Source organism: Protopterus annectens, chromosome 14.part0, assembly GCF_019279795.1.
Source record: "Protopterus annectens isolate FY-2018-M chromosome 14.part0, PAN1.0, whole genome shotgun sequence".
Lineage (NCBI taxonomy): Eukaryota > Metazoa > Chordata > Ceratodontiformes > Protopteridae > Protopterus > Protopterus annectens.
The window spans coordinates 826396106-826418092 of NC_056748.1; the positions used below are offsets into that span (position 1 = coordinate 826396106).

At 49.7% G+C, this 21987-nt stretch overlaps 1 protein-coding gene across 1 annotated transcript in view; it reads left to right on the forward strand.

Annotated features, from left to right (window-relative positions):
- TM9SF3 (transmembrane 9 superfamily member 3) overlaps positions 1-21987 on the forward strand; it is a 1446273-nt gene that overhangs the window by 523836 nt on the left and 900450 nt on the right. The window contains exon 7 of the mRNA XM_044056575.1: positions 20967-21133. Coding sequence (XP_043912510.1) covers positions 20967-21133 — 167 coding nt within the window. The remainder of the gene's footprint in view (positions 1-20966; positions 21134-21987) is intronic.

Sequence of the window (21987 nt, forward strand, 5' to 3'; positions counted from 1 at the left end):
GGCTTAGAAAGTCAGTGCTCAGATGTCTACCCTAAATTCGATTACCAACTCCTCCATGAGGTTCATCTCTTATGCATCCGATGGAGCGAGCAGGGCTGCGGGTTCCGGAGTCTCTCTTAGGAGACACTCCTGGATGCACCTGTGCAACTTCGCAGAGGCCTTCGTCTACTTTCATCAATGCGCCCTTTGACGGTTCATCCTTATTTGGAACCAAGGTGAAGGATACTCTCACTAGGTGCGAGCAGGAAGGAAAAACCCTGTCTGCCATAGGAGTCCATTTTTCCATGCCTTCTAGACCTTATCCCAAGGACCAGAAGGGTGGGAAAATATTGTTCAGAAAATCGCAGAGGTTTTTTCATGACACACAGAGTGATTCCTCCTCCAGAGGCAGAGGAGGGGATGGAAATTCAGGTAGATGCCACCCTAGAGGCAGAGAAGGCCCGCATAACCAGGGGGACTGCAATTCCTTTCGTGGCTCTCCCTAACAGAGCTCCTGAGAGGAGGCCCGACTGTATGTCTCTGGAGCCAGTCAGGGGTCGCACTTCTCTATACCCAGAAGCCTGGTGAGACATCACCCAAGACGAGTGGGTATTAGAGATAATCTCCAGAGGTTATCATATTCCCTTTCTTTCATCTCCTCCTCCAAACAAAAGAATCCCAGATGTCCCACCCAGTCAAAGAGATTCCGCAACCCTAGAAGTTCAAAAGTTGCTGTTAAAAGGAGCCATCCAGGACGTCCCCTCAGACCAAGTAGGATTAGGAACTTACTCCAGATTCTTTTTGGTGCCGAAAAGAACAGGGGACCTGAGACCCATTTTGGATCTCAGCCATTTGAACCTTCATGTAGCGAAGTCCAAGTTCCGCATGGTCACGTTACAGTCAATTCTCCCGTTATTAGGGAAAGATGTGTGGATGTGCTCCATCGACCTCAAGGATGCTTACTACCATATAAAAGTGGGCAGGGCATCCAGAAGTCACCTACGCTTCCGGCTGGGAGCCAGTCATTTTCAGTTTCGCGTCCTGCCCTTTGGGCTCACCACAGCCCCCAGGGTGTTCACCAAATGCATGGCAGTGGTAACGTCTCACTTGAGACATCTGGGATTCCAAGTGTTTCCATACCTGGACGACTGGCTCCTGTCTGCCACCACCAGGCATCTAGTACTACAGACCAGGGACGCCACTATTGCACTGTGCCGAAGTCTGGGAATCACCTTGAATTGGGAAAAGCCTGCATTGTTGCCCTTACAGCGTGTCACCTTTATCGGTGCCAAGTTAGACAGTGCTCATGAGGGTTTTCTTGCCAGAAGAAAGAATTCAGGTTTTACAGCAACAAGTCTATGCTCTACTACCACTGAAGAAGGTCAAGGCAAAAGTGGTCCTCCAGCTGTTGGGTACCGTGGCTGCCACGATTATGCTAGTCCCTCTTGTAAGACTTCACTTGAAGATTCTTCAGTGGGTACTTTTTGCCCAATGGTCTCTTCAGCACCTTCCACTCTCCCACCTTATTGTAATAACCGACAGGTACAAGCAAGATCTGCGCTGGTGGCTTCAGACCAGCAATCTCAACACGGGTATGCCTTTCGTTTTTCCTCCTCCGATTGCCACTGTGACCACGGATGCCTCCCAGATTGGGTGAGGGGGGGGGGGGCATTATCTCGGAAGGACTGTCCAAGGCACATGGCAGGAACACGAGATCCATTTGCAGATCAATGTCTTGGAGATGAGAGCGGTGCTGTTAGCGTTGCAAGCACTTCAAAGCTTTCTTCCTCTTGGGACAATTGCAGTCCAGTCGAACAACATGTCAGTGGTCTGGTATCTGAACAAACATGGAGGAACCAGGTCATATCCCCTTTGCAGAGCGGCTCTTCGAGTGTGGCAGTGGGCAGTATCTTCCCTGCGCTTTCTAGTTGTAACGCACATTCCAGGGAAGTCCAACGTGATTGCCGACAGGCTGAGCAGAGTTATTCTGATGCCTCACGAGTGGTCCCTGAACTAACAGGTGGTGGAACGGATTTTCTGCAGGTGGGGTCAGCCTTGCTGCGATCTATTTGCCAGCCCCCCTCAATGCCAAATGCAGCAGCTACTTCACCCTTATTCCCCCGGAAGGGGAAGCACCCAGGGACGCTCTAGTTCATGATTGGCCCTCAGGTCTTCTCTATGCCTTCCCTCCAGTTCCCCTGATAATGAAGGTTATTCAGAAAGCACAGTCATTGGGAAGCAAATGATACTGATTGCTCCACACTGGCCTCGTCAGATCTGGTTTCCTTTTCTTCACTTTAATCTAATGGATGAGCCGTGGATTCTAGACCCAGAGCCGGATCTGTTGACTCGTATGTCAGGGCAGTTCCACCCCTCCATCCAAACCCTCAGGTTGACAGCATGGCTGCTCCAATTCCGTCCCTAGTCAGGCTTCATGATTTTTCACTGGAGGTGGTTCATATTCTGTCTTCCTCCCACAAGCCTTTTACTAGGAAGATTTATTCCAGTAAGTGGAAGAGATTCTCCATTTGGGCTCATGAAAGACAGATTGATCCCTATACAGCTCCCATCTCATCAGTTTTAGAGTTTCTTTCTCAACTGTTTAGTCAGGGATCTGCTGCTGCAACTGTCAAAGTACAGTTGGCAACCATTTCTACTTTTCATGTTGCTAATGAACCCAATCTAATGGCGCACAGACTTTGTAGGGCTTTTATCAAAGGGACTATGCTACTTTGACCTCGGATCTTTGATCCCATTATGCCATGGGACCTTAATTTTGTGCTACAGCAGCTTACCTTGCCTCCTTTTGAGCCTGCAGCAACCTGTGACATTAAATTTTTGTCTTGGAAGACACTCTTTTTGATAGCCATCACTTTGGCTAGGCGGGTCTCTGAACTCCAAGCTTTAGCAGTCCGGCCCCCTTACTTGATATTTCACAAGGATAGGGTTTTGCTAAGACCTAATCCTTCCTTTATGCCTAAGGTTGCTTCAGTGGTCAATCTCAATCAGTCTATTGAGTTGCTTGTGTTTTTCCCTGAATTCTCTAACAAGGCAGAATTTATGTTTCATCCGCTAGATGTCCACAGACAATCACGTTTCTATTTACATGGAATAAAAGATTTTAGGAAATCTGATCAACTCTGTCTCATTTTCAGGTAACAGACTAGGGACTTCAGTTTCCAAAGTAACTCTGTCCAGATTGATTTCTAGCTGCATTTCCTTCATATTTTCTTCAAATGGCAAGGAATTACCCTTTAAGGTAAAGGCTCACTCTGTGTTTGGTATCTAATTATAGGTTTCATTGGTTAGTACTAAGCTAACTGCCCTTGCGAGCCATTGTAATCCTAACCAATTATCCCTTGTGAGACTCAAACCCTGCACCTTGTGTTTGTAAGGCAAACACCTTAACCATTAGGCCACCCTCCCAAGAGGAGTACTTCTACTGCCTTTCAGGCTAGGATGTCTATGGATGATATTTGTGCTGTAGCTACTTGGGCATCTCCTCACACCTTTATTAGTCATTACAGATTGGATCTGGTATCAAGGGGCAGATCCTTTTTTGGTTCCACAGTGCTCAGGAGTATTTTCCAGTGAGCCGCCCAAGGTCTAGGTGCTAGGGATGCTGTCCCACGGGTAAGAATGTAGGCTAGATTGGACTACATAACATCAAGAAGTTATATACTCACCATAACGTTTGATGTATGTAGTCCATCTCGCCTCACATTCTTACTAACCCACCCACCTACCCCTTCCTGGAGGACCTAGAGGTCGAGTCACTGGTTTCAGCAATCCTTCTTGATGTGTTGAGTTGGTTCTTCCTCTCAACGTGTTTGTGTGTGTGGGGATGTGAGCTCACTGCAAACAATGTCTGGGGGATAGGCGCATTGCAGCATGGGATACCTCTTAGCCACGAGCCAATTGAAGACTTCGAGCTAGAGTATGGCCGAGTTGGAGCCGAGGCTCGGCTTCGAACCCACGGGTAAGAATGTGAGGTGAGATTGAATTACATCCATCGAACGTTGTAGTGAGTGCATAACTTCTTGATCTGAAGTAGGAGATTCATTTGTCTGCAACCTGTGGGTTATGGATCCGATATCGGATCCGAACCGGCATGGTTTACCAGCTATGGATCCAAGCTCTCAGCTCCTCCCCTCACCCATAATGCCCTGCTCTACCCTCATGACCCCAGATCTCGTTTGCCGCGCATGGTGACCAGATTGTTTTTTCCAGCTCTCCAGCTAAGTGATAGATTCAGTGTTAAAATTGTAAAATTTTGTAAAATTTTTGGTTAATTTGTGTGAAAGTGTAGGTTTCCCTCTTGTATTATTACTTTTTTTTAGAGTTTGATCTAAAATTTATATCCCTCCCCTCGCTGGTAGCGTAGTGTGTGTGTTGGGCCTGTGAGTGATTTTTGTTTAGTTACTTTACCTTAGTTATTGTAACTTTTATTTGTTAGCTTGGGATGTCTGAGCAGCCCAAGGCTATTTTCTCTAAATGCTCGAGTGTGGCCATAAGCTTTCCCCAGCTGATGGCCACACTCGGTGTGTTAGATGCCTGGGGTTGAACACCTCACATCTGGATGTTCCATTTGTGCAGGGTTCAACCCCAGGGCATTGAAGGAGCGGAGGTCCAAGCTTGTTCTGGCGGGCCTTTGCCGGACTCGGCTCCGACCTCCGCTCCTTCGGGTAACCCACCACGGTTATTCCCTCTCCGGCTCCCCACCTCCTCCTGGGACTCAACCTCCCGCTTCTGGTTGGAGGAGAGGATGCTAGAAAAGGACCGGAGGGAGAAGCACCATAAGCGGCGGGCGAGACCTCTGTTTCGGCCCGCCAGCCAAGCGCTTCTCCCGGCTCCTGTCGGCTGGATCTCCTCCTCCTCGGCTCCGGTCTCCAGTGTGTTTTCCACCGGGACCTGAGGAGGAGGAGACCCGATCTCCGTCGAGGCTATCGAGGAGGCACTCAAGGCCTACCTCGGTAGCCTCATCGAGATCAACGTACAGCCTATCGGATGCTGATCTGGACCGGATGATGAGAAGGTTCATCCAGGCCCAGATGCAGATGGGAGTGCTCTTGCCTCCCCCCCCCCCTGGGGGGGAGCTCGACCCCCTTTTTCAAGCCGATTGCTCCTTCTCCGACCCGCTACCGGGTTGGAGCAGTTGGAGCCGAGCCGGGCGGGGTGGGTCGGCGCCGATAGTACTTGGTACCGGATCCGACCCTGCCCACGAGTGCATCGGATCCGACCTCTCGGAGCCTGGAACCGAGCCTCGGATCCGGGGATCAGTGCTCCTTGGCGCCGTCTGTGTCGGGCGCACTGTCGCCGGATCCGGCGCCGGCGCCGGCTCCGATCCACTCTTCGGATCCGAGGGAGCCGATTGTCGGATCCTTTGGTCGAGGTCGGCTCCCCTTCGGCCTTTGATGTAGTGGAGAGGGCCCTGTTGAGGGTCTCCGGACCCCCGGCACTTGTTTCGGCTTCGTCCCGCGCTCCCTCTGCACTGGGTCCGGCTTCCACCATCCGGCCCTTGGGACAGCCCGCTTCTGTGCCCCAAGCTGTTCCCCTGGAACAGGTTGCTGCTTGCGAGGAGTCCTCTGACAGCCCCCAGAGGATGTTCCTCGCAAGCATACGTGCAAAGGAGGCAGATTGACTGCCCCGAGTCTCTCACGGAAGACACGGATTTGGAGGAAGGGGAAGGCTCCCCACGGTCACCCCCGAGGATGTCTCATTTGGAGACATCATGGAAATGCTCCGTATAAGGGGGGGGTGGTCTGCCCCAAGTCTTCCTCGGACGAGTCCGTGTTCTTGGAGGCATTTGAAGCGGGCCCGTCTACCTCTTGGGTGTCCCCTCCTGCCGACCCCCTGGTGGACCTCATTACCACAAGGGCGTGGAAGGAACCGGACACCGTGGAGCCAATCCCTAAGAGGCCCGACAGGATCCTCAGCCCACCGTCTGACCGTGCCCATTGGAGTAAGGGGCCTCCGGTAGATGCCATGTTGACGGCGGCCACCAAGAGGGATCTTGCTCAGGAGAGTCCCTCAGTCCATCCCCCGAGCAAGGAGTCTCGGATGATGGACCGCTTGGGGAAGCGGATGTTTAGTTCAGCGACCTTCTCGGTAAGGGCGCTGAACTACCTGGCACACGTTATTAGGATGCAGCGAGATCTCAATAAAGAATACGCTGCATCTCCCCCAGAGTCCATGTCGGAGGAGGACAAAGTGCTGCACTCCACCCGCATGGCCACTCTTAGATCAGTTACCAATACCTCTATGCGGCTACTCTCCCATGCAACGGAAGGCGCTAGAGCCGCAGGGCAGTTCTAGCCACTAGGCGCCAGCCCTGGCTCCGTCATTGCGATTTCTCTGAGCCCTTCAAAGCGTCATTTGTGAACGCCCCCTTTGATGGTTCTGCCTTCTTTGGCAAAACCGTTCGCGACACTTTGACCCAGAGCGAGAAGGACGGGAAGACGCTGTCTGCCGTCGGAATCCGCTTCTCTGCACCCCAGAGGCCCTATTCTAGGAACCAAAAGGGTCAGAAGAAGATGTGGTTCCGGAAGTCGCAGCAATCCCAGCCTGCTCCGGACAACCAGTCCTTCCGTGGCAGAGGAGGACAGGGAGGACGCCGCCCTAGAGGCAGAGGGGCTCCCAGGAACTTTGGGTCCAGAGAACCCTTCTCTGAACGGCCCGCGCAGCAACCCTGAGGGGTTGCCCAGCTGCTCCACTCTGGAGGCAGTCGGGGGACGTTTTGGGGCACCTAGCGGCATGGGAGTCCATAACATCAGACCGCTGGGTTCTCCAGATCATATCCAGAGGATACCACATCCCTTTTCGTCACTTACCAAAATTGAAGTCCCTCCCAGACGTTCCACCCGGTCAACGGGAGGCCGCTTTGGCAGAAATTGGCCATCTGCTAAAGAAAAGAGCCATCCAGCCCGTCCCCCCAGATCGGATCAGGGTTCTACTCCAGGTTCTTTTTAGTGCCAAAAAAGACGGGGGATCTAAGACCAATTTGAGACCTTTCTCTCTTGAACCTGGCAGTTCCCAAGGAAAAATTCCGAATGGTCACTCTGCAATCTATTCTCCCCCTTCTGGGAGAAAATCACTGGATGTGTTCCATAGACCTCAAAGATGTGTACTACCACATCCTGATGGACAGGCGCTCCAGGAGGTTCCTCTGCTTTCAGCTGGGAGCCAGTCGCTACCAGTTCCGGGTCCTTCCCTTTGGTCTCACCACAGCCCCCAGGGTGTTCACCAAAGTATTAGCAGTGGTAGCGGCCCACCTGAGGCTTTAGGGGGTGCAGGTCTTCCCCTACCTGGATGACTGGCTCCTTACCGCCCCAACAAGGCGTCTACTACTATTGGCGCGAGACTCCTTTCTCCATCTTGCTCCCAATCTGGGCATTACTATAAATACAAAGAAATCCAACCTGGCGCCCACACAGCTCTTAGATTTTATAGGGGCCAGGTTAGACACAAGGAGTTTAAAAGCCTTCCTCACTACGGACAGGGTTCAAAATCTGCAGCTTCAGGTGCGGGCCATTCTCTACTCAAGTTCTGTTCCGGCGGAGTTGGTCCTGAGGGCTCTAGGGTCCATGGCGTCTGCTATAGCACTTCTTCCTCTCGCCAGGCTCAATATGCGCATCCGCTAGTGGACTCTCTTAGTACAGTGGTCATACCTTGCTCTTCCTATGCATCATCCCGTTGCGATCAGCAAGGCTTGCAAGCGGTCCCTCCTGTGGTGGCTTCACTCCCCAGATCTCCACGGAGGCCACCCATTTTGTGCTTCTCCCCCTCTCGCCACGGTGACCACGGGCCTCCGCCTCGGGTGGGGGCATTTTATGGGCCGGACCGTCCAAGGCACGTGGAACGATTCAGAGACCTTACTGCATATCAACGTTCTAGAGATGAGAGCAGTGCTCTTAGCGTTGCTAGCACTTCAGGACTTTCTTCCCTTGGGAACAATTGCGATTCAATCGGACAACATGTCTGTTGTCTGGTACATCAACAAGCAAGGGGGAACGAGGTCTTACCCTCTTTGTCAAGAAGCCATGAGAGTTTGGGAATGGGCAATCTCCACCAACCGCTTTCTAATAGCAACGCACATTCCGGGTTGGTCCAACATCCTGGCGGACAAGCTCAGTCGCACCATTCTGACCCCTTACGAGTGGTCTCTCAATTTTCAAGTAGCGGAACGCATATTCGCACGGTGGGGAACTCCTTCATGCGATCTTTTTGCCTCTCCCTCAAACACCAAGTGCGACAGTTTTTTCGCTCTGATACCTCCTCCAGGAGGTTCTCCAAGAGACGCTCTGGTGCATGCTTGGCCACCCGGTCTTCTGTATGCTTATCCACCCTTGCCTCTGATGCTCCAAGTTCTTCAGAAAGCCTCTCGGGTGGGTTGCAGAATGATTCTCATTGCTCTGTTTTGGCCTCGGCAGATCTGGTTCCCCTTCCTAAGGTCTCACTTGGTGAATCCTCCTTGGATTCCAGATCCCATTCCGGATCTGATATCTCATCCTCCTGCCTATCTCCTCCGAACCTGGACAACCTGAAGCTGACCGCTTGGCTGCTCCAGTTCCACTCTTGATCAGGACTCCCGGTATTTCGTCCCCTGTTAAGGCGATCCTGGTGGCAGCTCATAAACCGTCCACTAGAAAAGTCTACCGCAGCAAGTGGAAACGGTTTTATTTGTGGGCGGAGCGGCAAGGCCTGAATCCCTTCACAGTTCCTCTCCCTTTAGTGCTTGATTTCTTAATCACTCTTTTTAACGATGGTGCCAGCAGTTCCACAGTCAAAGTACAACTTGCGGCAATTTCACATTATCACATTGGTCATGACTCTAGTCCACTTATGTCAGCCAAGTTGTGTAAAATTTTCCTTAAAGGTACTTTCCTTCTCAGGCCCCTGTAAAACAAGCGGTTCCTCCTGGGACCTTTCCTTAGTTCTCCAGGCCTTGACCGCCTTGAACCAGCGGCTACGGTAGATCTCAAATTCTTGTCTTTCAAGACTGCTTTTTTAGTAGCCATTACATCGGCCAAGAGAGTTTCAGAGCTTCAAGCATTATCAGCTAAACCTCCTTACTTGGTCTTTCATCCAGACCGTGTTTACCTCAGGACCAACCCGTCCTTCCTTCCTAAAGTAGCTTCTGAAGCAAACATTAATCAATCCATTAACCTCCCTGTTTTCTTTCCTAAATATGAAAACAAAGGTGAATACAAGCTTCACTCCTTAGATGTTCACAGGCAACTTAGATTTTATCTAAACAGAACGGCTGGTCATAGGCAATCCGACCAGTTGTTCATTTCCTTTGCTAAATTTAATTTGGGCAAGCCAATTTCTAAAGTCTCTCTGTCTCGCTGGATTTCACAATGTATCTTATTGGCTTATCAAGCTTCAGGAAGGCCCGCACCGGAGGGTGTACACGCCCATTCAACCCGGTCAGTATCTACCTCAGCAGCCTTTAAGGCTAGGATTCCTCTAGATGATATTTGTGCAGCAGCCACGTGGGCTTCATCTCATACTTTTATTTCCCACTACAAGTTGGATCTTGCATCTAGGGTTAGAGCATCCTTTGGCTCCAGCGGTGCTCGGAATATCCTTCCATGATGGCCGCCCAAGATTCAGGTAGCTGGGGACTCTGTCCCACAGGTTGCAGACAAATGAATCTCCTACTTCAGATTTAGAAGTTATGTACTCACCATAATGTTCCATCTGAGTAGGTGTATTCATTTGTCTGCAACCATCCCGCCCTCCTATCCCCCTGGCCTTTCAGTTTCCTGCATATTATGTGTTACCCTTTTCAGGGTGTTCTTGCTGTTGGCAAACTCGATCTGAGGTCATGAGGGTAGAGCAGGGCATTATGGGTGAGGGGAGGAGCTGAGAGCTTGGATCCATAGCTGGTAAACCATGCCGGTTCGGATCCGATATCGGATCCATAACCCACAGGTTGCAGACAAATGAATACACCTACTCAGATGGAACGTTATGGTGAGTACATAACTTCTAATTTTCACCTGTACGTCTGTGATTTTTTGGGACACTACACTTTTCCGGTATTGTTGTGGGCCCTTTTGTAGGTGAGAGAGTGGTGAAGTTTGCACTGAGTCTATCTGCCAGGATGTTGGCAGTATCAGTAGGTTCAGTATATTTTGTGCCATTTTGCACTAGTTCAGTGCATATCTGCGAGTTGCCATTTAGATTCTTAACATAGCTAAAGAAGGCTTTGTGTTATCTTTTGAATCCTTGGCTATTTTTCTTTTGAAGTTAGCCTTGGATGATTTCATGAGGGACCTCAGTTTCTTACTGATACTGATCAGGGATGTCTTTCCTTCTTGGGATTTGCTTTTTTCTGAACTAGTTTCCTCCTTCTATTGTATAGCCTGTTTATTGCAGGGGTCCACCAAACTGGTTTCCTTCTCTTAGAGGCGTGAGTCTTGGTTTTGCTAGGGATAGCACGATCCATGCATCCTTGTAGATGCTCATAGAGTGCATTTGTAAATGTTTCTGCATCTTGGGCAGCGTTATCCTTTAGCGTTTGGGCTGTGAAACTTACCGCCTCTGTCTTAAGTAAGGTGAAGTTTGTTTTAGAAACATTTTTTTTACTGTGGTTTCCTTAGTTGGGGGTTGTGGTGGGGTGTGGACATCCAGAGTGATTAGTTTATGGTCTGATCTAACCAGTGACGGGTTGACCTCCAGTGTGGAACACCTGTCACTCATGTTGGTGATGACCAGGTCCAATATGTTTTCACATCTGGTAGGGGAGTTTACCAGCTGATCCAGGGCGTTTGAGTTGATGAATTCCAGGAAGCACTGGGCCTGGGAATTTGTACTCTAGTAGTTTTCCCAGTGAATGGTAGGGTAATTGAAATCACCAAATATCAGGGTGTTTGGTAGGACCTTCATGTTTTCCAGTGTCTCCAGAAAGGTGGAGTGGTGGTCCTTGGGTCATGGAGGGTGATCTGTAGCAGGCCACAATTTGCATTGCAGATTTGCCCAATGTTAGTTGCACATGGATGATCTCATAGGTATCATGCTGCGCCACTAACCTGGAGGTGTAGGTATCCTTGATGAATATGGGTACACCCCCCTCCTTTTGTGTTTCGGTCCGTGTTCTGTGGCCGAAACGTGTAGTAAGAGTTGTAGCCTGGTAGTGCTGGGGTGCTCTCTGGAGCCTTGAACCAGGTTTCAGTTACTGCACAGAGGTCGACGTCCTCCATACAGAGGAGTGCTTCGAGTGCGTGCATTTTGAGATTTAAACTCCTGGTGTTGAGTAGCATAACCCTCAGTTTTTTGTCAATTGTGCTGTTTACGGAGGTGGGGTTTTTTTCCTTCTTCAGGAGGTTTTTACATTTCCCTGTGTCTTCCTCTTACTTTCAGTTTTCTGCGTTGCCCTTTGGCCTCTCTACTGCCTCAAGAGTATTCACAAAATGCCTAGCTCCTGTGATTGCCTTTTGCAGGCTCCAATGCATTTAGATGTTTCCTTATTTAGTCAACCTGTTACTTCAGGCACCTTCTCCCAGTCAATTGTTGCAGGATCTGCAGTTCACCATCTCTCTTTTTCAATGTCTGGGGTTTACTATCAACTTCAAAAAGTCCATCCTGACTCCCTCTGAGGATCATGTGTATTTGAGGTGCCGGATTCAGATGGTGCCAATGTTGGCCTCTCTTTCACCTTCAAAGGTATTGTCCTTGACAGCCTTCTGTGTGTTTTCTCATTGACCGCCTTCTTTGTGTCTTCTTCCTCTGGCTGCCATGCCGGCCCAGGAGTTTCTTCAGGCCCTGAGATTTATGGCCTCTTTTATTCTGATGCTTCTTCCTCTTGCCAGACTGCAAATGTGGAGGCTTCAGTGATACCTCAAGTTAGTTTGGCTGCAGCATAGTCACCCTCTGAATTTCAGTGTACCTGTCCTTCCCACAGCTCAAATGGCGTTGTGGTACCTTGCTCTGAAGAAGGAATTTGAGTGGTGGATTTGACAGTTCACTCTCAGCCCAGGGTGGTTCTTTCGCACTCCTTTCCCTTCTCAAGAGCTGTTTACTGATGCCTCGGACATGGTGTGGGGGGCATCTCTTGGTCAACTGAAAGTTCAGGATCTTTGGCCTCCCCATCAGAAGTCAGACCATATCAACATCAAAGAGATGAGGGCTTTGATTCTGGCCCTTCAGGCTTTTCACCCCATGTTCTCTCCGAGCCCTTTGAAGATGTACACAGACAACACTACACTGATGTGGTATGTCAACATGTAGTGAGACACAAAGTGTTACCTCTTCTGCAGGAATGTGCTTCAGGCTTGGGAAGTGGCTCTCTGTTATCAGTTAATTCTTCAGACAGTAATCATCCCTTCAGAGCACAGTCTTGTGGCAGACTCTCTGAGCAGGTCCAAAACACAGGCTCATGAATGGATGCTTCACATAGATGCATTTCTGGACATTGTCTGTTGGTAAGGTATTCCTCAGGTAGATCATCTTTGTGCCTCCCTTCTTAACAAGCAGCTTCTTCTCTTCTGTTCCAATTTGCCATGACATCTGGCTTTGAAGTCGGACATCCTTTCCTTTTCTTGGAAGGGGATGTTTCTTTATGCTTTCCCTCCTTTCCACTACTTCCAAGAGAGAGTACTGCAGAAGATTCAGCTGGTCTCCCCAAAAATCTTGCTAATGGCTCCCTTTTGGCAGAGAGCCCTGGTTCCCCCTCTTAATGCAGCTGGGCAGGGGCAATCATTACAAGTTACCTCACTGGTTTGATCTCCTCACTCAGGACAAGGGGCCTCTCATCCATCCCCACTTGTCCACTCTGTAACTGACATTGTGGATAATAGTTTTCATCCCTTTCAGGCACCTCTTTTCTGATGATGCACTCACAGTTTTACAGGAGGAAAGGAAACCCTCAGCCAGAAAATCTTGTTTGGGTCTAAATGGAAGAGATTTTTGGTCTGGTGCCATCCTCATAAACAGGACCCTTTTTCAGTGGGGGTTCCTATAGTCCTTTCTTATTGGTGTGAGGTGCTCCAGTCTAGCTTAGCCTGTTCTTCTGTGAAGGGCCATTTGTCAGCCATTTCTGTATTTCTGCCCTTGAATCCTCCTTTGACTTCTCGTTTTGAGGTCAAGCAATTTCTTAAAGGTGTCCTGCATATTACGCCTAAGCATATTCTTCCTCCTTGGGACCTTAATTTTGTTTTGGAAAAAATGACTCAGGCTCCTTTTGAGCCCGCAGATTCTGCTTCTTTGCGACATTGTACCTGGAACACCGTTTTGTTGCTGGGTCTTATTTCTGTTTGGAGGGTTTCTGAGCTCCAGGCCCTTATGGCCATTCCTCTTTTTTTTTTTGTTTGTTTTTTTGTTTTTGTTTTCACAAGGACAGGGTGTCCCTTCATACTAATCCTTCTTCTATGGCCAAGGTACTCCATGAGTTGTCCTTGAATCAGTCTGTAAAATTCCCTTCCTTTTTCACCTTCTCCTCAGTCTGCTACTGAGAGGGTTCTGCATACCTTGGATTTACACTGACAACTCTGGTGCTATTTGGATAAGACTTGGACTATTCAGAAGTCTGATCAGTTTCTTTTTTTCCTTTCATCCCAGGTCTTTGAGTTTGGCTGTTTCTAAGCAAAGCATATCCTCCTGGATGTCTGAGGCTATTTCATTTTATTCTTTTCATGGCAAAGCTCGGTCTGCTTCTGTTAGAACTCATTCAACTAGGGCTGATGCCTCTTCTGGTGTCTTTTTCAAGGTTTTGGACTCTATTCTATCTTTGAAGCTGTTACTTGAATGCATACCTTTACTAAGCATTATAAGTTGGATATGGTTTCTAGGCCCAGAGCAGGCTTTGCTGATACTGTTTTATATGTTTGTTGAGTGCTGTTCTTAGCCTTCCACCTCCCATTCTGTTGAGCTTTTTTATGCTCCCTTCTGTACAAAATACTACAACAGTGATATAGAAGGACATGGTACAGTTGTGTAAATTCTTACCATAACAGTAGATGTCCTTGTCTTTACTGTTGCAGTACTCATTTCTTCCCTCCAACCCCCTTTTGTTTGATGTACATTTTTTCCTTCTGGATGTGCATGGACTGTCTTATCCTATAGCGACTGTTCTCTTCTGGGGCAATTCAGTTCTAGGTAGTTGCGTCTGTATGTCCCTTTTTATGCCCTGCGTTCTGTGTGGGAGCATAAATGGTAATGTATGGTGCAACAAGATCTCTCTTAAGCTTATTTATATTGGACGAGTTATGGACTGCCCAGGGCAGGACATCCCTTCTGTACCGAATACTGCAACAGTAAAGAGAAGGACATCTACTGTTAAGATTTTACATAACTATACATCTGAAGTAGTTACTTCATTTGATCTGCAACCTGTGGGTGTCGGATCCGACCTCAGATCCGATCCGGCAGCTTTCCAAGCTCCAAGATCTGAGCTCCTAGCTCCTCCCCCCTACCCATAATCCCCTACTTCTAACCACATTACCTCAGATCGTTTTTTGCCGCGGCTGAAGAAGCTTCCCTGTGAAGAGCTCCTGGCTGGGTGAGATCATTGCTGGTTTTAAACCACCTTTTTTCAACCAAAGTTGTCGTGTGTGTGCTAGCCCCTTTTTCTGCTCCTAGTGCTAGTTTTTGGTCCCTTTTGTTAATTTTAATCGCTAGCTTACCTTCACTCCCCCTCCCCCTCCTAGTGTTTGGGTGTGTGTGTGAATGATGTCTGAAGGGCCTAAGGCCGTTTTTTCTAAATGTACTGAGTGTGGCCACAAGCTTTCCCCAGCTGATGGCCACGCTCAGTGCGTTTTGTGCCTGGGGGCAGCCCATTTGTCAGAGGCCTGACAGATCTGCGCGGCCTTTAACCCCTGGGCACTTCAGGATAGGAAGAACAAGCTGATCCAGGTGGGAAAGCTCCCCCAGGAGTCGGCTACTTCTTCCTCTCCCGTTCGGGCTCCAGCTGCTTCGGCAGCTTTGGCGCTGTCTGTCCCCTTAGCTCTACCCGGGACTCAACCTCCCTCTTCGGGTTTGAGCTCTGGGGAAACTAGTGCCTCTTCCCTTAGAGAGAAGAGGCACAAGGATAAGGAAAGACATAGGTCCCACAAAAGGCGGGCCGAACCTCATCCTTCGGCTCCGCCAGTGAAAGTGCTCAAGTCTCCCTCGAGGGTCTCCGGATCCCCCTCCTCTCGGCGCCGTTCGCCCTGTTTCTCGCCGGAGGAGGAGGATAGGTTTCCCTCGAGATCTTCGAGGCGGCCCTCCCGGCCCGCCTCTCCTACTTCGTCCAGGTCGACCCGAAGCATCTCCGAAGCGGATATGGATCAGATGATGCGTCGGTTCTTGCAGACCCAAATGCAGATGGGGATGCTCTTGCCTCCCCCCCCTCTGGGGGGGAGTGCGGCCCCCATATTTGCCCCGATCACTCCTTCTCCGACTCGTTTTCGGGTCTAGGAGTCATCGGATCCAGGCCAATTCGGACCCGGGGAATTATCGGCGCCGATAGCAGTGGTCTCTTCGACGCCGACTATACCTTCGAGCTTGTCGGACCCGAGCTCTCGGGGCCGAGGGCTGAGCGTTGGATCCGAGGGAGTTGCTGTGTCTTCGGCGCTGTTGGCGGGCACACCTCTGCCTCGGCGCCGACTGCATCGGCTCCGACCCCGATCCCTTCCTCGGATCCGAGGAGATTGCTCTCAGAGGCTGGCGAGAGTGGCTCTCCTTCGGCTTTTGAGGTAGTGGAGATGGTACTGTCGAGGTCCTCCAGATCCCCGACCCGGGCTTCGGATCCCCCCTTACCCCCACTGTATGAGGGTCTGTCTTCCATCATCCGTCCATCGGGACAGCCTGCCCAAGCCTTCCAGCTAGTTCCCGCGGAGGAACAACCACCCGTGGACGAGCCCACTTCCGACAGCCCCACCGAGGAGGTCCCCCGGAAACATCGGTGCAAAAGGAGGCACCTGGACTCCCCCAAGTCCGTTACCACAGACACAGACTTGGATGATACGGAGGGTTCCCCAAGGTCACCCCCTGAAGATGTCTCCTTTGGAGACTTCATGGAAATGTTGCGTATCAAAGGGGGGTGGTCAGCCCAAAAGCCCTCCCTTGATGAGTCCGTGTTCCTGGAGGCCTTTGAGGCAGGCCCATCTACCTCCTGGGTGTCCCCTCCGGCCGACCCCCTGGTGGACTTAATTACCACCAGGGCATGGAAGGAGCCCGACACCGTGGAGCCAATCCCTAGGCGCCCTGATGAAGTCCTCAGTCCCCCCACAGATAGACAGTCTTGGGACAAAGGTACCCCCGTTGATACCATGTTGGTGGTGGCGGCCACCAAGAAAGAACTCGCGCAGGAGAGTTCTTCGGTTCACCCGCCGGATAAGGAATCTCGAGCGCTTGACCGGATTGGGAAACGGATGTTTGCTTCAGCGACCTTTTCCATAAGGGAGCTGAACTATATGGCACATACCATTAGGCTACAGCGAGACTTGATTAAGGAATACGCTGCAGCCCCCCCGGAGTCCATGTCGGTCGCAGACAAGAAGGTTATTGAGACTCGAATGGCCACTCTAAAATCCATCTCCAATACATCTATGCGGCTTCTCTCCCACGCAACGGAGGGGGCCGCTAGAGCTAGCGGAGCCGGGGTCGTCTTGCGACGTCTCTCCTGGCTCCGTCTATGCGACTTCGCGGATCCCTTCAAGGCGTCCTTCGCGAACGCCCCTTTTGACGGTTCTGCCTTGTTTGGCAAAACTGTTCGCGACACGCTGGTCCAAAGGGAAAAGGACGGGAAGACACTGTCTGCCGCCGGAGTCCGCTTCTCTAATCCCCAAAGATCCTTCTCCAGGAATCAGAGGGGACAAAAGAAGCTGTGGTTCCGTACATCTCAGCAATCCCATCCTGCTGCAGACCACTCGTCCTCTAGAGGCAGAGGAGGACAAGGTGGACGCCGGCCCAGAGGCAGAGGGGGGCCGCGTAACTTCGGGTCTAGAGAACCTTTCTCGGACAGACCCACGCAACCGCCCTGAGGGCTTGCCCGACTGTCCCTCTCTGGAGGCAGTCGGGGCGGTTGTCGGAGCACCTGTCAAACTGGGAGTCCCTTACAACAGATCGATGGGTGCTCCGGATCATATCCAGAGGATATTCCATTCCATTCATAAACCTTCCCCCCAAACCCAGACGTCTCCCCGATATCCCACCTGATCAAAGGGAGGCAGCGGCTTTGGAGATTTCAAAGCTGCTAAGAAAAAGAGCCATCCAGCCAGTCCCCCCAGATCAGTCCGGATTGGGTTATTACTCCAGGTTCTTTTTGGTGCCAAAGAAAACGGGGGACCTCAGACCCATCTTAGACCTTTCCGCTCTGAACCTGTTCATACCCAAGGAAAAGTTCCGGATGGTCACTCTCCAATCAGTTGTCCCCCTTCTGCGAGAGAACGACTGGATGTGCTCGTTAGACCTCAAGGATGCGTATTACCACATCTTGATGGACAGACGATCCAGGAGGTTTCTCCGCTTCCGGCTCGGAGCCAGTCATCATCAATTCAGGGTTCTTCCATTCGGCCTCACCTCAGTCCCCCAGAGTGTTCACCAAGGTCATGGCAGTGGTTGCAGCCCACCTGAGACTTCAGGGCATTCAGGTCTTCCCCTACCTAGATGACTGGCTCCTCACCGCGACCAACAGGCATCAGCTCTGTGTGGCGAGAGATTATGCTCTGTCTCTGGCCCACAACCTAGGCATCTCAGTGAACGAGCAGAAATCCTGCCTGTGCCCCACTCAAGCCCTAGAATTCATAGGGACCAGGTTGGATACACGAATCTCCCGAGTTGTTCTAACGTCAGTCAGGCTGAACAGCTTGTCGTATCAGGTGTTAGCCCTTCTTTGGAGCCCTGCTCCTCCGGCGGAGTTAGTCCTGAGGGCACTGGGGTCTATGTCAGCAGCGATCGGTCTCTCTCTTCATGCCCGTCTGCGAATGCACATATTACAATGGACCCTTCAAGTCCAATGGTCCCTGTTGATCCACCCGTTAAGCACACCAATACCCCTGAGCAGGGTGTGCAGGGACTCCCTTCTGTGGTGGTTACATGCGCAGGAACTCAGAGAAGGGAGGCCCTTTGTGATCCCCTCAGTCGAAGCCACGTTGACCACAGACGCTTCTCGCCTCGGGTGGGGGGGGGGCATTGTTCAGGCAGATCCGTTCAAGGCACGTGGACTTCCCTAGAGACCGCATTGCATATCAATGTCCTAGAGATGAGGGCGGTGCTTTTGGCGTTGCAAGCTCTCCACAACCTTCTTCCCCTGGGGACTATTGCAGTCCAGACGGACAACATGTCAGTAGTCTGGTATATAAACAAACAAGGAGGGACCAGATCTTATCCCCTGTGTCGAGAAGCCATGAGAGTGTGGGAATGGGCGATTTCCACCAACCGCTTTGCGATAGCAATGCACATTCCGGGACTGTCCAACATATTAGCGGACAAGCTAAGTCGGGTGCTCCTCACTCCATATGAGTGGTCTCTGAATCCGTCTGTTGCGAAGCAGATCTTCCACAAATGGGGGATCAGCCTCGCTGCGATCTTTTCGCTTCTCCTTTAAACACAAAATGCAGCGAGTACTTCGTGATAGTTCCCCCCCAGAGGGGAGACCCCCCAGAGACGCTCTAGTCCATGCTTGGCCCCCTGGACTCCTTTATGCTTATCCCCCCCTCCCACTCATGATGAAATTCATCCAGAAAGCCTGTCGGTTGGGGAGCAGAGTTATCCTCATAGCCCCATTCTGGCCTCGACAGATCTGGTTCCCCTTTCTGCGGTCTCACAGTATGGCTCCTCCATGGATTCTGGATCCCAGTCCAGACCTAATCTCGCATCCGGCAGGATGCCCTACCCCGAACCTGGTCAACCTCAAACTTACTGCTTGGTTGATCCAGTTCCATTAATGGCTAGGACTCCCGGCATCTCATCCCCCGTTAAGGCCATTCTGGTGGCGGCTCATAAACAGTCTACCAGAAAACTGTACAACAGTAAATGGAAACGTTTCTCCCTCTGGGCCAAAGACAAAGACTTGGACCTATTTACTGTCCCTATTCCGACTATTCTGGACTTCCTTTCCCTGCTTTTTAGGCAAGGAGCAAGTGCCTCCACGGTTAAGGTGCAGCTGGCGGCCATCTCCCATTTTCATGTGGGGGACGGCATAGGCACCTTAGCATCCACAAAGTTGTGCAAAACCTTCTTAAAAGGCGTTTTTCTTTTGAAACCACCTGTAAAGACTGTGGTTCCCCCGTGGGATCTCACTCTGGTCTTGCAAGCCTTGAGGAGACCACCTTTCGAGCCTGCGGCCTCGGTTCCATTGAAGTTCTTATCTTGGAAAACGGCTTTCTTGGTGGCTATTACTTCAGCCAAGAGGGTTTCAGAATTGCAAGCTCTGTGTATCAAACCTCCGTACCTTATCTTTCACAAGGATAGAGTGTCCCTCAGGACTAATCCGTCTTTCTTGCCTAAGGTGGCTACAGAATCAAATATTAATCAGTCAATAAATCTTCCTGTATTTTTCCCAAATTTTCACAACAAAGGTTGAATACACGTTGCACAAATTGGATGTACACAGACAACTGCGTTTTTACTTGCACAGGACTAGAGAGTTTCGCAAGTCGGATCAGTTGTTTGTTTCTTATGCAAAGTCAGCCATGGGCAAGGCAATTGCTAAAGTGTCTGTAGCAAATTGGATCTGTCAGTGCATTATGCTGGGATACACTTCGTCTGGCAAGCCAGCTCCGGTTGGCATCCGTGCTCATTCCACAAGATCTGTAGCTACCTCAACAGCTTTTTGGTCTAGGGTTCCAGTAGACGATATTTGTTCAGCAGCTACCTGGTCCTCATCTCATACGTTCATTTCTCATTACAAGCTGGATATGATTTCCAGGAATAGGGCTTCTTTTGGCTCCTCGGTGCTTCGGAATATCCATCCGTAAGGACCACCCAGGTTCTTGTAGGTTAGCTGGGGACTCTGTCCCACAGGTTTCAGATCAAATGAAGTAACTACTTCAGATAAAGAAGTTATGTACTCACCATAACGTTCCATCTGAGTAGATACTTCATTTGTCTGCAACCGACCCCCCTGCCATCCCCCGAACCTTTCGGGAATTTTCTGATCACTCGGAGTTGGTTTCTGTCTGAAGTTGGTGAGGCAAAAAAAAAACGATCTGAGGTAATGTGGTTAGTAGTAGGGGATTATGGGTAGGGGGAGGAGCTAGGAGCTCGGATCTTGGAGCTTGGAAAGCTGCCGGATCGGATCCGAGGTCGGATCCGACACCCACAGGTTACAGACAAATTAAGTATCTACTCAGATGGAACGTTATGGTGAGTACATAACTTCTTTTTTCTCCAGCTTGGTGTCATCCAAGTAGTGAGTCAGAGCAGCCCCCCTCTGGATGGACAAGCTAGCATTGGCTGTTTACTCTCATTCTCTCCTGCCATCTCCTACAGGCACCTAAGCCAGTTGTCAGTCTTCAATTGCTTGTTCCACAGTTGAGAGCAAAGCTGGCATAGTGTTAAATTTATTCATAGTTTTTAGTATTTGTTCTTGTATTTCATATGGAGTATAGGATTGTGGGATAGTGTCTCCAGAGTTCGTCTTAATCACAAGTGTGTGGGTGTTACATTTTTAGTGATTTATTGCTGAAGACCTATTTTCCTGGGATACGCCTCCCTACTCTGTTTTGGGCGTAGGCTTAAAACTCTGCAGTTTAACTTGAAGATGTATCCTCCTTTTCGGGTGGGGTCAAGTATGAGTATTGCAAGAGAGGATGCTAATCCTGGTTAGAGGAATGCCAGCATGAGCCAAAGTGTACATGCATACTTAATCATGTGGGTATGAGATATAAAGTTACAGATGGTTAAGAGAGTGCAAAAAGAATGCACTTAACCCATTCCAGAGGGCCCGTTTTAAAATTATGGTGGGTATTCATGCATATATGTTTCCTATATAGTATTTAATGTGATTATGGTCTTATTATTTTAGCTTATTAATAACTATTCTCTGTTTTCCAACACAGGACCGAGATCTGGGGGATGAATATGGGTGGAAGCAAGTACATGGTGATGTTTTTCGGCCTTCTAGCCATCCTTTAATATTCTCATCTCTGATTGGTTCTGGATGCCAGATTTTTTCAGTGTCTTTTATTGTCATCATCGTAGCAATGTTAGAGGACCTCTACACAGAGTAAGTTCAGTGTACTTTTGCATGTTCTAGTATTTCTTGCAGTGGGATTCACTTCTTTATCCTAAATGGACAATTCTGTGGAATTTCTTATTTATAAGTTTAGAAGACAATTCTGACTATAAAATACCCAGTATGCATGTAAGAAAATTTATTCTGCCTGTTGAATTTCATTCTGAAATAATTTTTTCAGTTTTGTTTGGTTTTGACTTTGACTTCAGTTGTAAATGTGACTAGTGCTGTGCAGATCTAAACTGTTTTCAAAGTGTATGTAAGCAGCTGGAGAAATAACTTCAGTTGTATAAATGTGATGCTTGGGTACCTACATTAAAATTGCTTTAAGCTCTGCCCTTCCATCTTGGAGCTAGCTCCTTCTAAGATCTTGTCAGTGTGTAGGCTGTAACATTTTGCTATCCCTACCTCTAGACAGAGTCCAAATCTCTGGGCTAGTATGACAGGAGGACACCTTTGCCATGTCTGAGTTTTGATCCCTTTATTGTTCATTTCACTTGTTCAGATTCTAGCCTCTTGAGTGAATCAGACCTTTTGAAAGCTTGTAGACTTCCCCAGGTCCGGGCTGAAGGATGTCCTTACTCAAGATTCTTGTCTGCAGGTTGTGTGCTTCATTGTAATTTTGATGTGCCAGAAGTGGCTAGAGTTGCTCATCCTGTGCAGGCTGAGGATTTCCATCTTCAATGAGGAGGTCAGAAAAGCATTCTGGATGCCCATGAAAAGGGAGTAATGCAGTTTGTTGGAGTTTATAATGACCTGTTGGATATCCTGTTTGACTAAACAGACTGTCACATTTATGGAGGACATTTTTGATCTCCCTGCACCACCGTCCTGTTCATATCCTG